General features: G+C 43.5%; 1 protein-coding gene across 1 annotated transcript; it reads left to right on the top strand.

Moving 5' to 3' along the window:
• The first annotated feature begins 2808 nt into the window (after positions 1-2808).
• LOC103280382 (uncharacterized) lies at positions 2809-7604 on the top strand. Its single transcript, XM_008119214.3, has 2 exons — positions 2809-3385; positions 5616-7604. Exons 1-2 carry the CDS (start codon positions 2905-2907, stop codon positions 6434-6436), a joined length of 1302 nt encoding a protein of 433 aa, XP_008117421.1. The 5' UTR covers positions 2809-2904; the 3' UTR covers positions 6437-7604.
• Positions 7605-17480: the final 9876 nt, after the last annotated feature.

The following is a 17480-nucleotide window of genomic DNA, read 5'->3' as shown; positions in this document are numbered from 1 at the left end:
TGTGGCTGGGGTGTCCACTTCCCGCTTCCTCAAATAGCTATAACTCCCACTAAGGGGACACTAATGGCCCTCCCTCCAATGACATTGCAGGTTATAGTGAGCGCCATGAACATGTACAAGAACCCTACCAATGTCCTCCACAAACACCATACTTTGCATCCTCCAAGTGAAGGCTTTCATACAGGGACAATTTCCTTCTAGATTTTCTGTTTTTCCTCCATCTCGGACATCCCAGTGTTTCTGACTCTCTCCATTGGTGTGGAATTTGCATGACACCGCCCACTGCCTCTCCCATAACCCTGTCCTATTCTTTCCTATGGCACACAGCAAACAGAGGAATTGATCAGCAACTGAATATACTACAGATTTGGGGGAGAATTCATGGTGATTTATAGGAGTTGTAGTTACTGGGATGTATAGTTCACCTGCAATCTAAGAGCATTCTGAACCCCACCAACGATGGACCTGGAACTAACTTGGCACACAGAACCCCCATGGAGGTCTTTGGAGAGATTTATAGGAGTTATAGTTCACCTATATCCAGAGCACACTATGAAACCAAACAATGATGGATCTGAGCCAAACCCGGCATGCTTACTCGATATGCCCAAATTTGAATACTGGTGGGTTTTGAGGGGAATTGGTCTGGGCATTTTGGAGTTGTAGGTACTGGAATTTATAGTTCACCTGCAATCAATGAGCTCTCTGAACTTCACCAAGGATGGAATTGGACCAAACTTGGCATAGAGCCCCCATGACCAGCAAAAATGACTGGAGGTCTTTGGGGGAAATTCATCTTTATTTGGGGAAATTGTAGTTTATGTACATCCTTATGCATTTTGTACCATTAAATAACTCAAGCTAGTTTCTCATAAAGAGGAATGGAAATAACCACCAAGCAATATTTTAATATGGTACACTTTTGGTCCCGCTCGATTTTCCTTCTCTCCTTTGATAGGACACAATGACAACTCTATAGTCCAATTGCCACAGAAACCCGGGATTTGTAGTTTAGGGTTCATTGTGACTTTCAACAGCTTTTGCTTTAATACATTCCGAGCATATTTGTTAGTGCACCTCTGATAGCAAACCTCTCCTGCAGACTTAAAAAAAAATTCCAGAGTTTCCAGGAAACCCAGCCGGGAAGCAGCACCATGAAACACATTTGTTGCTATTTTTTTTCCAAGCAATGCTTTAAACTGGGTTCACCAGGAAGTGGTTCTTATGGTGTGACTGCAACACACAGCATTCTTCACCATTGGCTATGCTGTTGGGATTTGCAGTCCAATGAAATCTGGAGAGCTGCAGGATGACCACATAGGATGGACCAGTGTTTGTTTTTTTTTAGAACAGGGCTGCCAGTTCTCTGTTGATGCCAGTCTAAGGATGCATATACATTGTAGAAGAGATGCAGTTTGTCAGCACTTGAACTGCCGTGGCTCAATGCTAGGAGATCCTGGGAGTTGTAGTTTTACAAGGCCTTTCATAATCTCTGTCCAAGAGTGCTGACTCTATAGCATACAACCATGGCAGTTCAAGTGGTGTCAAACTGCATTCATTCTACAGAGTAGATGCAGAATCAGTGGCTCCTTCAAGAGTTTGAGCCACCTGAAACAACTTCTGCATTCGGGAGTGGGGAGAGATCATTCATTGCCATATATTACCGTACTAGGAAAAAATCTAACTCCCTTGGAAATGAGGTTCACTGGAAACATGATCGTATTGAGGGACAGGAATGGGATTCACTTAGTTTGTAGACCAAGCTTCACCTGTTGAAATCCCCTTTTCAAGGACTCCTTGTTTGCCTTTGTTACCCTTCTTTAGCACCACGAAAGAGAGCACAATGTATTGGTTTGAGCATTGGACTGGGATGCTGGAGACACACTCCCTCGGCCTCAGAAGAAGACAAAACCAACAATTGCTAAGTTCACCTTAGGGCAGCCATAAACGTCTTGGCTGAAACACACTCAATATGTTTACAACCCAATTACCTTTATACTCAGAAGCATGCTTTGAAAAACTTTACTTTGGAGGGACTACAATCCCCAGCATTCCAACCCCATGGTCAGGTTTGTGGGAATTCTGAGAGCTGTAGTCCAAACCTGCTTCTCTGCCCTCCCACCCCCAGTAATTCCTACAAAATAGGATACAATTCCCCCTTCTTGCTGAGGAGGGAATGCATCTACACTGCAGAATGAATGCAGTTTGAGACCACTTTAATTGCTATGGACGCCTGGGAGTTGTAGCTGTGTGAGACACCAGCCCTCTTTGGTAGAGAAAACTAAAGGCCTTGTAAAGCTACAACTCCCAGGATTCTATAGCTTTGGTGCCAAACTGGGTTAATTCCACAGTGTAGATGCACCTAGGGGGCCCTGGTGGTGGCACAGTGTGTTAAAGCGCTGAGCTGCTGAACTTGCAGACCGAAAGGTCCCAGGTTCAAATCCCGGGAGCGGAATGAGCGCCCGCTGTTAGCCCCAGCTCCTGCCAACCTAGCAGTTCGAAAACATGCAAATGTGAGTAGATCAATAGGTACCGCTCCGGCGGGAAGGTAACGGCGCTCTATGCAGTCATGCCGGCCACATGACCTTGGAGGTGTCTACGTACAATGCCGGCTCTTCGGCTTAGAAATGGAGATGAGCATCAACCCCCAGAGCTGGTCACGACTGGACTTAATGTCAGGGGAAAACCCTTACCTTAGTGCAACTACACTATATTCAAAAAGGCCTTCTCGGTGGAAGGGTGCAGATTGAGGCCAGGTGCCTCATCAAGGCGAAAGAAAGCACTGTTGAGCTATAAAAGCCGGTCTGGTGGCCCTCGCCCTTTTGCCTGGGGGCTCCTTTAGAGGGGGTGGGGGGAAAGGAGGGGAAAGGCACTGGGGTAGCTCTATTGCCTGAGAAATTTGCTATGGGGAAAACTCTCTGGTGGAGCCTTTTGCTCATCTTTGCTCCAGCTGGACAGCTTGGAGAAGCCGAAATAGCAGGCGACATATGCCGCTTCTGGTCCTATGGGGCAGGTGCCTCTTCTGCCACTGTCTTCACTTTCCAGTGTCCCGACCAAAATGATGAAGCGGATGCCAGGTTTTGCTGTGGGACTTGCGCTGCTCCCTACTGCTGCTCCTCCAAGGAGTTCCGCCTGGACCAGAAGCAGTGTGTGGGCAGTGAACAGCGAAAGGTGGCCACCAGAAGCCTAGTGGGCAACCAAGGCCTGAGGAAAGCTCAAGGAGAGAGAGGTGCCCAAGCCAGAGGGGTGGTGGGAGTAACCCAGGCCAACCAAATAGGACAGACCACCCAAGTGGAAGAGACTACCCAGACAGGATGGACCACCCAAGCCAACTCCACCATGGACTTGGTGTTGACCACCCCATCTATGGAGGAAGACCTACCAGGTAAGAGTCTCGGTGCCAAGTGCCTTTCTATGAAGTGAATCTGTTACCTTGGATGTATCTACTGTTTTCATTTATTTCTCTGGGCCCTTTCTCCTTTTTGTCTCCCTACTGCCTCTTCAGAATGATACCTCTATCCATATGCTTTGGGCATTTGGTAGAAGTAATAATAATGAGCCAACAGAAGCTGTTTTTCCCCAGCATTTCTTGGAGTTTGTTTTGGTGTGTTGTAGGCTACTCAAAAACGCAGGTGTCTATAATCTACAGAAAAACGTAAAAAAAGGAAAGTATGGTATATAGTATGTAAGTACTGTAGGTGATGTAATATTATCTTCTATATAAACAACTTTTAGTGGTACTTGTTATACAAGCTGCAAACGAAGAGAATTATGGTGTCGTATTTAACATCAGTATAAACTGGATTTGGCTAGAAACAGTGGTAGATCATAGCCCCGTCCCTATGGAATCTCTTATGTTTAGTAGTAGTATATATTGCAATGAATACTTTACTCAAGGTATCCACTATTTGTATTCTCATCCACTACATTAGTGTAGTTCTTTAACACAAAGGAATACATTTAGCAACACTTGTAAAGGTATTGTGGAAAAACTATTCCTATCAATGGTTTAAGTGCCAATATTGTCAACCATAAAAACCAAAACAAAGTCTTATAGTTGACTTGAGAACAATAAAAATTGCTGTCTCAGTATTGAATCGAGTCAAATAAACAGTTCTTAACATGCAGATAAGGCAACCCTTCACATAAGCCTTAACATAAAGCTGTTGTAGTCTCTAGTTTGATATCAATCTTGTCAAATCGAGTAAATGAAAAATAAGCAGAATCTACTGCCCTCTTGATAGTGTTCTCAAGTGTTGCTGGAGCGTGGAAAAAGATAGTTCAGTAATTAATATAACATCTGTATAAGTTCTTCTTAGAGTAGCTCCTGGATACCAGTCATCTAACAATATCTTTAGGGTTAGACCTATTCATCTAACCCTAAAGATATTGTTAGATTCATTGCAATATATACTACTACTAAACATAAGAGATTCCATAGGGACGGGGCTATGATCTACCACTGTTTCTAGCCAAACCCAGTTGATACTGATGTTAAATACGACACCATAATTCTCTTCGTTTGCAGCTTGTATAACAAGTGCCACTAAAAGTTGTTTATATAGAAGATAATATTACATCACCTACAGTACTTACATACTATATACCATACTTTCTTTTTTTTTTACGTTTCTCTGTGTTGTAGGCTACAGCTTTCAGACTCCTCCAGTAAAGGTGGTTGGAAGTTTTGGGAATTGTAGTCCACCTTCCTCCCCTAAGCAGTTTGTGGACACCTCCAAGGTCATGTGGCAGACATGACTGCATGGAGCGCATATTCATGATCACTACTTAGTCATTATGTTGACCTTATTGTAATGACCCCAACTCACTCCTTCAACCTACATGACTAGGCATTAGCTGCATGGGGAGAAGGAAGGCCATTCTGTTAATGATTGATATTTACATCAACATTGAAAGGGGCTTCAGACCTGGAGAAATTACTTAGTTAAGGTTCTCCTTGAGACGGTTGAACTAATTATAGCTCTCAAAGGCTATAATAAAGACCCCTGTCTTAACATCTAATGCACCATTCCTTGGTTGTCTTCTTCCTATCCCATGGCATCCCATCCAAGCACAAACTGGGTCCAAGCCTGCTTAGCTTACACAGGCTTAGCTTGAAGGCGGTGATATGGGGGGGCATCTCTTAAACTGTGGGCCCTGACCCCAAATAGGGTTCCCTGAGCTCAATGTTGGGTCATGGAAAATTTGACAACGTTTTAGACATTTACATAAATCTGTTGCAGATCCTGAAGAAGATGTTTCAGCTGTACATCACAGAAAAGAAAATCAACCTAACTTTTTAGCAAGCCTTGCAAACACTGATTTCTTGTCAGTAAATATTTGGATTTTATATCTATTTTTAAAAATATGTTTTTATTGTGAATAATATCAAAAGCCATCACCATTTCAATGTACATATCAAATTATATATTCTTAGTAACATTATATATAATTTGATATGTATATTGAATATTTATATTGTATCTTTTATATCTATTTTATAGTCACCTACATACCCAGAGTTACATAAAGCAGAAAGGGGTCCCAAGTAGGAAAAGTTGAAGAAGACCTGCTCTAGACTGCCTGCTTCTGACCAGTCTGTCTTCTCTTTCCAGAATGGATGAAGATGCTGTCCATTCTGCTTGGGATTGCCGTTGCCATTGCTTTCATCTGGCTCACCTGCCGCTTATGTGCCGCATGCCGGGACAACCCCTGCCTGGTGCTCCTGGTGCAGAACATGTTAGAGCAGGATTCGCGTCCTCCAAGTCCAACGCCGTCTGACGACAGGGCTCCTCCTTCTCCTCCTCATCCTTCTCCGCGCATCAGCACCAGGCCTCCACCTCGCATCAGGAACAGGCCTCTGCCTCGTGTCATCAACATGCCTCCTCTTCCTTTTGATGACCCTCCACCTTATCGTGAGGATAACCCGCCACCCTATAGCCTTGATGATCCCTTCAGTCTGCTGGCCCGTTCTTCTTCTGAAACCGTGGTGCATTTGACTTGCATGAACCCTGGTTATCAAGAGGATGAAGAGGTCCCTGAAATGTCTCCGTTGGTTCTTCTTGGAGATGGCCATAATGTTTCCCAGCCTGCCATGGACGCAGAACAAGCCTTGCCCCTGCCAGACCCATCCATTGAAGGGCAAGTTTTGACTCTGGCAGACCCTTCCAGTGAAGGGCGACCTTCATCCCTTCCAGAAGTTGTTGGAGAAGGACAAGCTTGGCTCCAGATGGAGGCTGCTGGTGAAGGAGAAGCCATGTCTCTGCCAGAGGATGCTGATGGAGCACAAGCTTCATCCCTGACAGAGGAAAGAGAAGCCTATGCCATGCTGGAATTCTTTGTGAAAAGAGGCATTGAATCTCCACTGGGGCCTATTTCAGAAGAGGAGGAAGAAGACGACAATGATGAAGACGACAATGATGGCACAGACATGTAGCCAAAGATCCGTGGGGCTTTGATATACCCACTGAAGCAAGACGTCCCCATTAGACAGCAAAGTTCATTTTTAATTTTTTTTTTAAAGACTAAGATTGATTTGATGATGCTTTTAATTGTGTGTGTTCATGGTTAGATGCATTTTGCTTTTAAATATTGCTTCTTGTTTGTTCCATTTTGTAACCCTCACATCTCTATGGTATACCAGACACTAGCATGTCTTAAATATTAGACATTTTCACACAAGCACCCCCAGTCTATGCCGGAGTTTAGAGGAAGTTGTGTTGGCAATGTGCCTCTACGGCATTTGGTTTGTTTTAGCCCCACCATCTCTGGAAATCAGCAAAAGGGATTAACCCTTTTGCATTGTGGATTGTTGCTGGTGCCATCAATGCAACTACTCAATATGATGCAACCCCCCAAAGGAGACTTGAAGGAACCTCCAAGCAAGTAGATGTTATTGGAGCACAATTTCCATAAACCTCATCAACACAACCCACTGTAGAAAATGATAGGTATTACAGAACCCATTGGGTAACATATTAAATTAACTGTTAGTGCTGCATCTAAACTTTTGTAAGGAGAGTGGGAGGTTAAGAACGTGATGCAAGCAGATACAATGTAAACACAGACACCAAAACTTCTCCTTTATGAGTACCATTCGTTCTTCTTTGTATCCAGTTTGTAACTGGATGGAAAGACTATTAAATAGCCAAAGAACAGACTATCCATGGAACAAACCCATCAAATATGATTTATTGAATTTACACATGAATTATACAAGCAATGCTTTGTCTATCTTTCCTCCTAGGAAAACATATGCAGGGCCAGCTGATTTGCAATTAATTCATTTATGTGACTGTCAACTTCTAGTTTTATCTGTAAGACCGGGGACTATCTGCACACGCAACACGGAGTCCTTTGTCCCACCGCAAGACCTTTTAAGCTTGAGAAATTGTATGTAAGACTGATTGTTTCAATATTCGAACACTGATGACACTAAACCATGAGCAATGCATCTTTCCTGGACTGCAATGCTTTTGGCATGCGAGATGCTGTTTTTAGCCACCCACATTTGTCAAAGGTATGTTTCCAAATTGTACGTGGAGTAATGCTTCCAAATTGTATGTGTATCAAAAGTCACTAATAAATGCTCGTCTGATTTTAAACCTGGGTCTTGGCTATAAATGTGTTTAGCATTGGGAGAATCTATTTCAAGTTTAATCCAGATTCATATGGCACTCTGGATATAGAAGGTCTAAGGTAAAGGTTTCCCCGGACGTTAAGTCCAGTCATGTCTGACTCTGGGGGTTGGTGCTCATTTCCATTTCTAAGCTGAAGAGCTGGTGTTGTCCATAGACACCTCCAAAGTCATGTGGCCGGCATGACTGCATGGAGCGCCGTTACCTTCCTGCCAGAGCGGTACCTATTGATCTACTCACATTTGCATGTTTTCGAACGGCTAGGTTGGCAGGAGCTGGGGCTAACAGCGGGCGCTCATTCCGCTCCCGGGATTTGAACCTGGGACCTTTTGGTCCGCAAGTTCAGCACCTTAGCGCTTCAACATACTGTGCCACCAGGGGCCCCAAGGGGACTACAACTCCCATAATCTTCTATCAGTCCCTCCGCAAACCCTGACATTATGTTGAGTTGGATGATGAAGGGTATATGTGCCGCTGAGCCTTTGTGCAGAATTGAACCTTCAATGCTAATCAAGGTAGCCAATTGTAACATTCATACTTGCCTCAAATAGACAAGAGTTCTTTCTCCCACTCTGGAGATTCCACAGATACATACAAACCTCACTTGCCTAGCTTCCAACAACCATGAAAGCCTTCAACAAAACATAAAACATCTGCTCTTTTCTAAATGACTCGGGATGGAATAAATATGTCTGTGGATTACAGCATCCATCATCCCCCACCCCATGATATAGATTTCCCAAGCCTGTTGCTGGGGATTTGAAACACTGGATTCCCAAAGGGCAGCTGGAAGATACAGAGCATTGCAGTCCATAAGGCCAGCGTTTGAAAGCCCCAAATCTTCTGGGTTTCAGAAAGGCCGTGAAAACATGACTGTGTGCACAAGCTTTTAATGAGTAATACAATAACATCGACATGGTCTGATTTAAGGCTGAAGCATGAGGTTTTTAGACAAATTTATCTAATGTACATATATTTTAAATGTTATAATGTATTTTAATGATGTATTTTATAGTTTTAATATGTACTGTTTTTGTTTTATTATGATGTTCTTGGCATTAAATGTTGCCAACTGTTATAAGCCACCCTGAGTCCCCTCGGGTGAGATGGGCGGGGTATAAATGCTGGAAATAAATAATAAATAAGCATATGCAATGGTTAATAAGCCCCACTGCACTGTATTAAGGCCCCTTTTTCAGTCTATGCAAACTACACAATCACCTTGGAGTCCTGGGATTTACAATCTAGGGAAAGTAACCCATCAATTTATGGTGACCATGAATTTCATAGGGTTTACTTATACGAGGAATATTCAGAGGTGGTTTTGCAAGTCCCTTTCTCTGAAATCCACACTGTAGTACCTGGTATTCTTTTGTGGTCTCTCATCCAAGTACTAACCAGGCCTAACCCTGCCTAGCTTCCAAGATCATGATGGGAAGCTAAACAGAAATCTGAACCAGTGTTCAGTGTCATAATAGGACTCCAGGAGAGCAGGGCTGCACAGTATCTTCCCATATAAGCCTGCCTGACCTTTAAGATCCCATCACCTTCAGAGAAAAAGCTGCGAAAGACACACCAATACGCAATAACACCACATGTAGCAGCCTACTTTTTGTGGTGTTGAAGGTTTTCATGGCCAGAATCACTGGGTTGCTGTGAGTTTTCTGGGCTGTATGGCCATATTCCAGAAGCATTCTTTCTTGACGTTTTGCCCACATCTATGGCAGGCATCCTCAGAAGTTGTGAGATCTGTTGGCAACTAGGCAAGTGAGATTTATATATGTGTGGAATGTCCGAGGTGGGAGAAAGAACTCTTTTCTCTTTGAGGCAAGTGTGAATGTTTCAATTGGCCACCTTGATTAGCATTGAATGGCCTTGTAGCTTCAAGGCCTGGCTGCTTCTTGCCTGGGGGAATCCTTTGTTGGAAAGTGATTAGCTGGCCCTGATTGAGGCAAGTGTGAATGTTGCAGCTGGCCATCTTGATTAGCTTTGTCCTTGCAGATGTTTTATACAGTTTTAGAAATAGTTCTGCTAAATGCAGTGAATACTCAACTTGAAAATATTTTTAAAATATTCCTTAAAGGCAAACATAGATTTTGCCCCTTAATATAGAATGCCATTTTCCCTCCACCATGGTAAAAAGGTAAAGGCTTCCCCTGACGTTAAGTCCAGTCATGTCTGACTCTGGGGGTTGGTGCTCATCTCCAGAGCCGGCGTTGTCCGTAGACACCTCCAAGGTCATGTGACCATAGGCATGACTGCATGGAACACCGTTACCTTCCCGCCGGAGCGGTACCTAGTGATCTACTCACACTCTGGGGGTTGGTGCTCATCTCCATTTATAAGCCGAAGAGCCGGCATTGTCCATAGACACCTCCAAGGTCATGTGGCCACTGGCATGACTGCATGGAGCACAGTTACCTTCCCACCGGAGTGGTACCTATTGATCTACTCACACTCTGGGGGATGGTGCTCATCTCCATTTTTAAGCCGAAGAGCCGACATTGTCTGTAGACATCTCCAAGGTCATGTGGCCACTGGCATGACTGCATGGAGCGCCGTTACCTTACTGCCGGAGCGGTATCTATTGAGCTACTCACATTGGCATGTTCTCAAACTGCTAGGTTGGCAGGAGCTAGAGCTAACAGTGGCCGCTCCGGCCGCTCCCGGGGTTTGAACCTGCGACCTTTTGGTCTGCAAGTTCAGCAGCTCAGTGCTTTCACTGTAGCCTTAAATAAAATAAGGCTCCAAATTTTGACCTTTGGTTTGGCTTTCTCTGGAGCAAATGTGGAGAAGAGGGTGTTATTGGATATTATTTTATTGGGGCTGAGAGAGGTGTTGCTTCTCCTTTGGAGGAAGGGAGAGGTGGGACCCATGAAGGATGGGATTGGGGCCACAGCCAGGTGAGCCCAGTTGCTTACCAGGCCTCCATCGTGGTGGAAGTTTATAAAGCCTCCCAGGTGTTGCTGAGTTGTTATTTACTATCCATTGGGAGTTGATAGGGCACCAGCTTAAGGCCCCACCAGCATAATTTGGGCCCTAGAGTCCTGGAGTCCAATGGGCTGGACTCCGTAATAGCAGCCCCACATGGACCGGATCCTGCTGAGTACTTTGGCGCCGCTGCCTTCTTGTTCGTGGGATGTGACGGAGAGCCATGGGCAGGACGCAACTTGGAGATCCCCAACGGAGGCTACCTTCAGGCACACAGAGGGATCCATAGAGGGATCCTCTACTTTTGGTACCTGCTTTGGGCATTGGGGGGGGGGTGTTTCTTGTTAGTTCCAGGCTGTCTTCGTAAACTTGATCCTCTAGGGCAGGGTTTCTCAAACTCTGCTCCTCCATGTGTTCCCAACGGACAATGGAAATCCCAGGAGGTTTACCAGCTGTTAGGAATTGTGGTAGCTGAAGTCCAAAACATCTGGGGGAGAAAAGTTTGAGAAACACTGCTCTAGGGTTTTGGAGTCCATGTCCTAGAAGTCTCAGTCCCAGGTTGGGAAACAGTCACGAATTTGGGGAACTTATGGAAAAATCACAGGGGTTTTGTGAGCAAAGTTTGCCTTCCTCCAAGGCTGAGAAAAGGATTCTGAGCAATGGCAGGGTTTTCTTAGCAAGCTTTGTTTGGGAGAGAAATGCCATTACTTTCCTCTGAGGCTGAGATAATGTCACTTCCCAAAGGTTTCCATGGCTGGACAAGAACCCTAGATAAGCTGTGACCCAATCACAGAGCTTTCTTTCCTTGGTTTGTTCTTCTGACCAAAGTTTGCCATTGGCTTCCTATGAGGCTGAGAGTGTGTGACTTGCTTGAGGTGCCCCAGAGGGACTCAGAACCTGCTCTCCAGAATAATAGTCCAAGGCTCAAATCACTGTAGCACACTGGCTCTTATAAAAGGTGCACACCAAAAATATAAGATTTTTCAGAACCTTAATCATATAGAAGAAGCTTTTAAACAGAGGCTGGTTGGCCATCTTTCGGGGTGTGGGTAGCCATTTTTCGGGGTTGCTTTGATTGTATTTTTCCTGCATAGCAAGGAGTTGGACTGGATGGCCCTTGGGATATTTTCCAACTCCTCTATTCTATTCTATTCTATTCTATTCTATTCTATTCTATTCTATTCTATTCTATTCTATTCCCTTAAACTGAGGGATAACCACCAGTCTTAAAGGGTTAAGTTTTCTAAGTCTTAAATATAGGACATCCTGTATATTAAAATATATATGATCAACTTAGTGATGGGAGCTGTGGGATATCTTGTGCCATGCTTGGCTGTATGTGTGTGTGTGTGTGTGTGTGTGTGTGTGTGTGTGAGGAGTGACTTGAGAAACTGCAAGTCGCTTCTGGTGTAAGAGAATTGGCCATCTGCAAGGACATTGCCCAGGGGATGCCTGGATGTTTTGATGTTTTTACCATCCTTGTGGGAGGCTTCTCTCATGTCTCCGCATGGAGCTGGAGCTGATAGAGGGAGCTCATCTGCGCTCTCCCTGGGTTGGATTCAAACCTGGCAGCCTTCAGGTCAGCAACCCAACCTTCAGGTCACAAGGCTTTAACTCACTGGGGGCTCCATGCTTGGTTGTAGATCAGTGCAATGATCTAACAAGGTTGCATTTCGAATGGGAGCTTGGTTGTAGAGATGTGGCAGGGAGGAATCTTTTTATCCCACCGCTGCCACCAATTTGTGGAGATGTGGGGTAGAGGAGGAATCTTTTTATTTATATATATATATATATATATATATATATATATATATATATATCCGCTGCCACCAATTGTGGAGATGTCAGGCAGAGGGGAATTTATCTTCTTTGTTCTTTTTCATTTACTTTAGATGGTATCGTAACTTAGTTTTGAAAATATGTGACAGAGACTTGGATATGGAAGAACAAAACAAGTTTATTTCAGGCACAGAGCTTGGTGGTTACAATATTACTTCTTAGAGTTAAACTTTCCTAATCAGTTGCAAACATAACTTATGATGAATACTTCAAATACTTTCTCCTTTCCTTTCCCAACTAAAACTACTAACTGATCACTTCGGATCTAACTGGGATTACTTTCCCTTCCTACTCAGACTCTACAAATAAACCTAAACAAGTCACCTAACTTGCTTAATTCAACACCACTAGAGATCTGAGTTTCCCTGGTTTCCCTAACCTGGAACCAGTGTCTTCCCTGTGACTAAAAATCACAGACTAAACTTAAAATAAGTCACCACTTATTTTAAAATTGACTCAAAATGTCCAATCATTTGAGCCACCCTGATCCCTCAACCAGTCTCTCGGTACCTCATAAGGGCACCGACTCTAAAACTAATCTTCCCTGTGGTTTACTGACCACAGACTAAAACAGACTAAACTGTTTTTTAAAACATTCCCTCCTTTTTCCTCCAAACGGCGGTTGGCTCCGCCCTCGTTGCTATGGTAACCTGCCTCAGAATGCTGAGCTGGTTACCATCCCCCACACACTGGTAACTAATACTTACCCTTTTAAACATAGCCAAACATGACTTTTAAAACGAAATTAAACATGACATCTATAAATCAAAATAAAAACACACTTCTTTACATTGGTCATCCCAGGATCTCATCCAACGTGTCCTTCTCCTCTTTGCAGGTAACTGGAGAATCTACCTGGTCCCTGCGGGGGCCATCTTTGTGGTCCTGGCCAGCCTCAGCCTCCTCTGCTTCTCCTCCAAAGTACGCAGGTGGACTCAATCCTGCGAGTGTGATGGAAATCTAGATGACCCAGAGGAAGACGGTTTCGCCATCCCTTGGAATATCCCCATCATCGACCGGCCGGAGACCTACGGCCCCTGTGTGAGCGCTCCGCAGCCTGTGCCCCGCATCCGGGGGCCCAGACAGGCCAGGAAAGCCCCTGCCCACTTGCCTTATGCGCCCAAGGAGTTGGGGATTCGGTCTCATCGCTCTTCCCAGACCAGTGCAGACGGAATGCTCCAGGGCTCCTCTTCAAAGGCAGACGGGTCTGGCTGTGGTTCCTCTTCAGAGGCCATCTTTAGTATTGAAGACTTGGACTGAACCCTTGGAGTATTGGGCCCAATACTTCAAGGAGAAATGAATCACAGATTGATAGTATTTTAATTCCTATGTATTGAACAGATTGTTTCTTATTAGTCCTTTCTTTCCCCCAAGTTGCTCTAACTCCTAGCATTGCAGCTTTCGACTTTCACATCTGTATTTCTCAACCTTTAACCAGGAATGGATGATGGGTTTCATGTCAGGAAGTATTGGATCCACACTCCAAGTTTAAAACCAGACCTTTTTCTCCAATATTCAGCACCTCAGAGAGCATTGAAAATGAGTCAAAACCTGGAATAGCTCTAATGACATGGGAGCCACCGCGATCACTGCTTTTCCAGAGTTTTTGAATATCAATTCCCAGTATCCCTGGACATCAAATGTGTTGACTGGGGATTCTGGGAGATGGCGTTCAAAGAAAGATTTATGCTAATCCTCCATTCAATGTGTTAGCTAAGACTGAAGCTTGGTATTGTTCCCTTTTGGGGATAAGGATTTTGCAGATCCTCCAACCATGATGACTACTGGTTTCACTGGTTGGGTGATTAAGGTGAGCAGTTCAAAAATATGACATCTCTCCAAATTTGACTTCAGAGGAAACAAGTTTTGAGAGATGTGACTCAAATCCCTATGTGTTATTGCATAGGATATTCAACCCTTTTCCTCTCCAGTTCTCGAATCCATAATGCAAGTCCCAGCATCCCTTACTATTGACTTGGAAACCAGCAAGGTCTTAAACAGTATTAGTCAAGATCAGTTGTGTTGCCAAATGAAACAGTTGAATGAGCAATTGCTTCATCTATTTTTTAGGATCTTAATTATGGGGCAACTTTTGAAACGTTTGCTGTGTGATTTATTCCTATCTATTTTCAGACGACTAGGGGACGTTTTTGAAACTCTCTTAGGATTATGTGTTGTTAGAAGATAGCTCCAATCTTTTTTTTTTTAAAAGGATTAGGATTTCTTTTGTATTAACCTGTGTTTTCCATGTATTGACCTTTGTTCCTGAGATGCCTAAAGCTGCTTTTGAGACCAGAGGCATATGAAATGCATGCTTCCTTGAGTAGGCACCTCTTTTGACAATAAAACGTGTGCAGTGTTTTCATCTTGGCCTCTTCAAATGATTTATTTTCCATTTCAACATTTAAAGCTTCCCTTGTAATCAGCATTTTGCAGTTACAACCTGGAACTTATACCTCAGGCACACAAAAGAGCTTGGGAGGCTGCACCCCACACTGCCATAATAATAATAATAATAATAATAATAATAATAATAATAATAATAATAATAATAATAATAATAATAATAAAGCTGATGACCCAAAATGCAGACTCTGCAAGGAAACCGACGAAACCATTGATCATATCCTCAGCTGCTGTAAGAAAATTGCACAGACAGACTACAAACAGAGGCACAACTATGTGGCCCAAATGATTCATTGGAACTTAAGCTTCAAGTATCACCTCCCAGCAGTAAAGAACTGGTGGGATCACAAACCTGCAAAAGTAATGGAAAATGAGCATGCAAAGATACTGTGGGACTTCCGAATCCAGACTGACAAAGTTCTGGAACACAACACACCAGACATCACAGTTGTGGAAAAGAAAAAGGTTTGGATCATTGATGTCACCATCCCAGGTGACAGTCGCATTGACAAAAAACAACAGGAAAAACTCAGCCGCTATCAGGACCTCAAGATCGAACTTCAAAGACTCTGGCAGAAACCAGTGCAGGTGGTCCGGGTAGTGATCGGCACATTGGGTGCCGTGCCAAAAGATCTCAGCCGGTATTTGGAAACAATAGACATTGACAAAATTACGATCTGCCAACTGCAAAAGGCCACCCTACTGGGATCTGCGCGCATCATCCGAAAATACATCACACAGTCCTAGACACTTGGGAAGTGTTCGACTTGTGATTTTGTGATACGAAATCCAGCATATCTATCTTGTTTGCTGTGTCATAATAAAATAATAATAATAATAATAATAATAATAATAATAATAATAATAATAATAATAATACACTTCAGTGCCATTTTCACCACTCCATTTTTCAAAGGAGTCAAAAACACAACTCAGGGCATTCTTATTATCCAAAGCAAACCTTTCTTTCATAGAATTGAGTCAAAAGGGATTCTAAGGGTCATCTAGTCCTGCCCCTTTGTGCCATGAATGAAGACACAATCCTTCAGCCTCCAAAGAAGGACACTGCACCACCCTCCAAGGCAGGATTTCATTCTATTGTCAAATAGTTCTGACAGTCCAGGCATTCTTCATTATGTGTTGTTGAAAGCTTTCATGGCTGGAATCACTGGCTTGCTGTGAGTTTTCCGGGCTGTATGGCCATGTTCCAGAAGTATTCTTTCCTGATGTTTCACCAGCATCTATGGCAGGTATTCTCAGAGGTTGTGAGGTCTGTTAGAAACTAGGCAAGTGGGGTTTATATATCTGTGGAATAATGTCCAGGGTGAGAGAAAAAACTCTTGTCTGTTTGAGGCACTCAAGCTGGCCAATTGCAACCTTTCACACCTGCCTCAAACTGACAAGAATTCTTTCTCTCACCCTGGACATTTCACAGATAAATAAATAAACCTCACTTGCCTAGTTTCCAACAGACCCCACAACCTCTGAGGATGCCTGCCATAGATGTGGGTAAAACATCAGGAGAGAATGCTTCTGGAACATGGTCATGCAGCCTGGAAAACGTACAGCAACCCAGTGCTTCTGGCCATGAAAGCCTTCAACAGCATATTGAACATTGGCATTGTTGTGCAAGGTAGGGATTCATATTCCAGTTGCAAAAGAAGAGTCCCTTATGTGGTGCAGTTGCACATAGATGGATGTTGTGCATTGAGATACGTTGACATTCACTGGCGCATTTGGATGTGCACTGCACATGGGCATGAGTCCGCTGCAACCTTTGTATCAGTGTAGCATGCATATTTCATGGCACAATGTTGCAACTCAGCAATGACAGAATATTGCCCCGCTGCTATGCAATTACTTCAGTGTAAACAATAAACATACCACTTCCTCATTGTAGGATCAGGAGGGTTGTGCCTGTGTAAGTCAACAAAAGAAAATGTTTCTGGAACATCGCCACACAGGAAAACTCACAGCAACCCATTCTTCCTTATGTTTAGATGGAATCTTTTTGAATCCATTAGTGTTTGCGTCCCAGCGTTTCCAGACCTTTGACCATTCTGGACACCTTTCAGCTCCTCCCTATCCTTCTCAAATTGTATTTATTCCAAACCAGGTCTGGCCAAAGCACTGACCCTTTAAATGAGAACTCAGAAACCATTTACTCAGAGAGTAAATAGGCATTGATTGTGGCTGTTACCAAGAAATTAATTCTCTTGCAAGGCAGAATCTTATAACAGGCTCCAACTACAATTAAGTCAAAATTATATAGCTGGGACTTATTTCCTGAGATGAGGCCAGCCCTCCAGCCATTCTTGGAGTGCAGATCCCATCAATCCCAGGCACCACAATTGTAAAGGATGGTGGGAATTGAAGTCAACAACAGTTATATGATTTCCACGCTTAAGAAAGAACAAGAGTATAGCTTCAGGATGGATGAAGCAAACTGTAGCATTACTTCTCCAAAGAATTCTGCTCCTCTATGACATTATCCTCCACATTTTGAACATTATAGCAACTTAAAATCTCATTCAAGCACTTAGAAATAGTAGACTGTAGGCATCCAAATAAAATGGACAGCTGAAGGGACTCAGAGAATGCAAAGACAGCAAATAGAAAAGGTTCTAGGTGTTATTGCAAAGTGCATTTTACTTTTAAATGTTTCCA

Source organism: Anolis carolinensis, unplaced genomic scaffold, assembly GCF_035594765.1.
Source record: "Anolis carolinensis isolate JA03-04 unplaced genomic scaffold, rAnoCar3.1.pri scaffold_12, whole genome shotgun sequence".
Taxonomy (NCBI): domain Eukaryota; kingdom Metazoa; phylum Chordata; class Lepidosauria; order Squamata; family Dactyloidae; genus Anolis; species Anolis carolinensis.
The sequence above is the reverse complement of the archived record's forward strand: the minus strand, read 5'-3'. Positions and strand labels throughout refer to the sequence as shown.

Excerpts from the sequence above, each read along its gene's own strand:
- LOC103280382 (XM_008119214.3), top strand. The coding sequence starts at position 2,905 with ATGGGGAAAACTCTCTGGTGGAGCCTTTTGCTCATCTTTGCTCCAGCT. Across the intron at positions 3,386-5,615 it reads TATGGAGGAAGACCTACCAG|AATGGATGAAGATGCTGTCC; the intron begins GTAAGAGTCTCG and ends TTCTCTTTCCAG.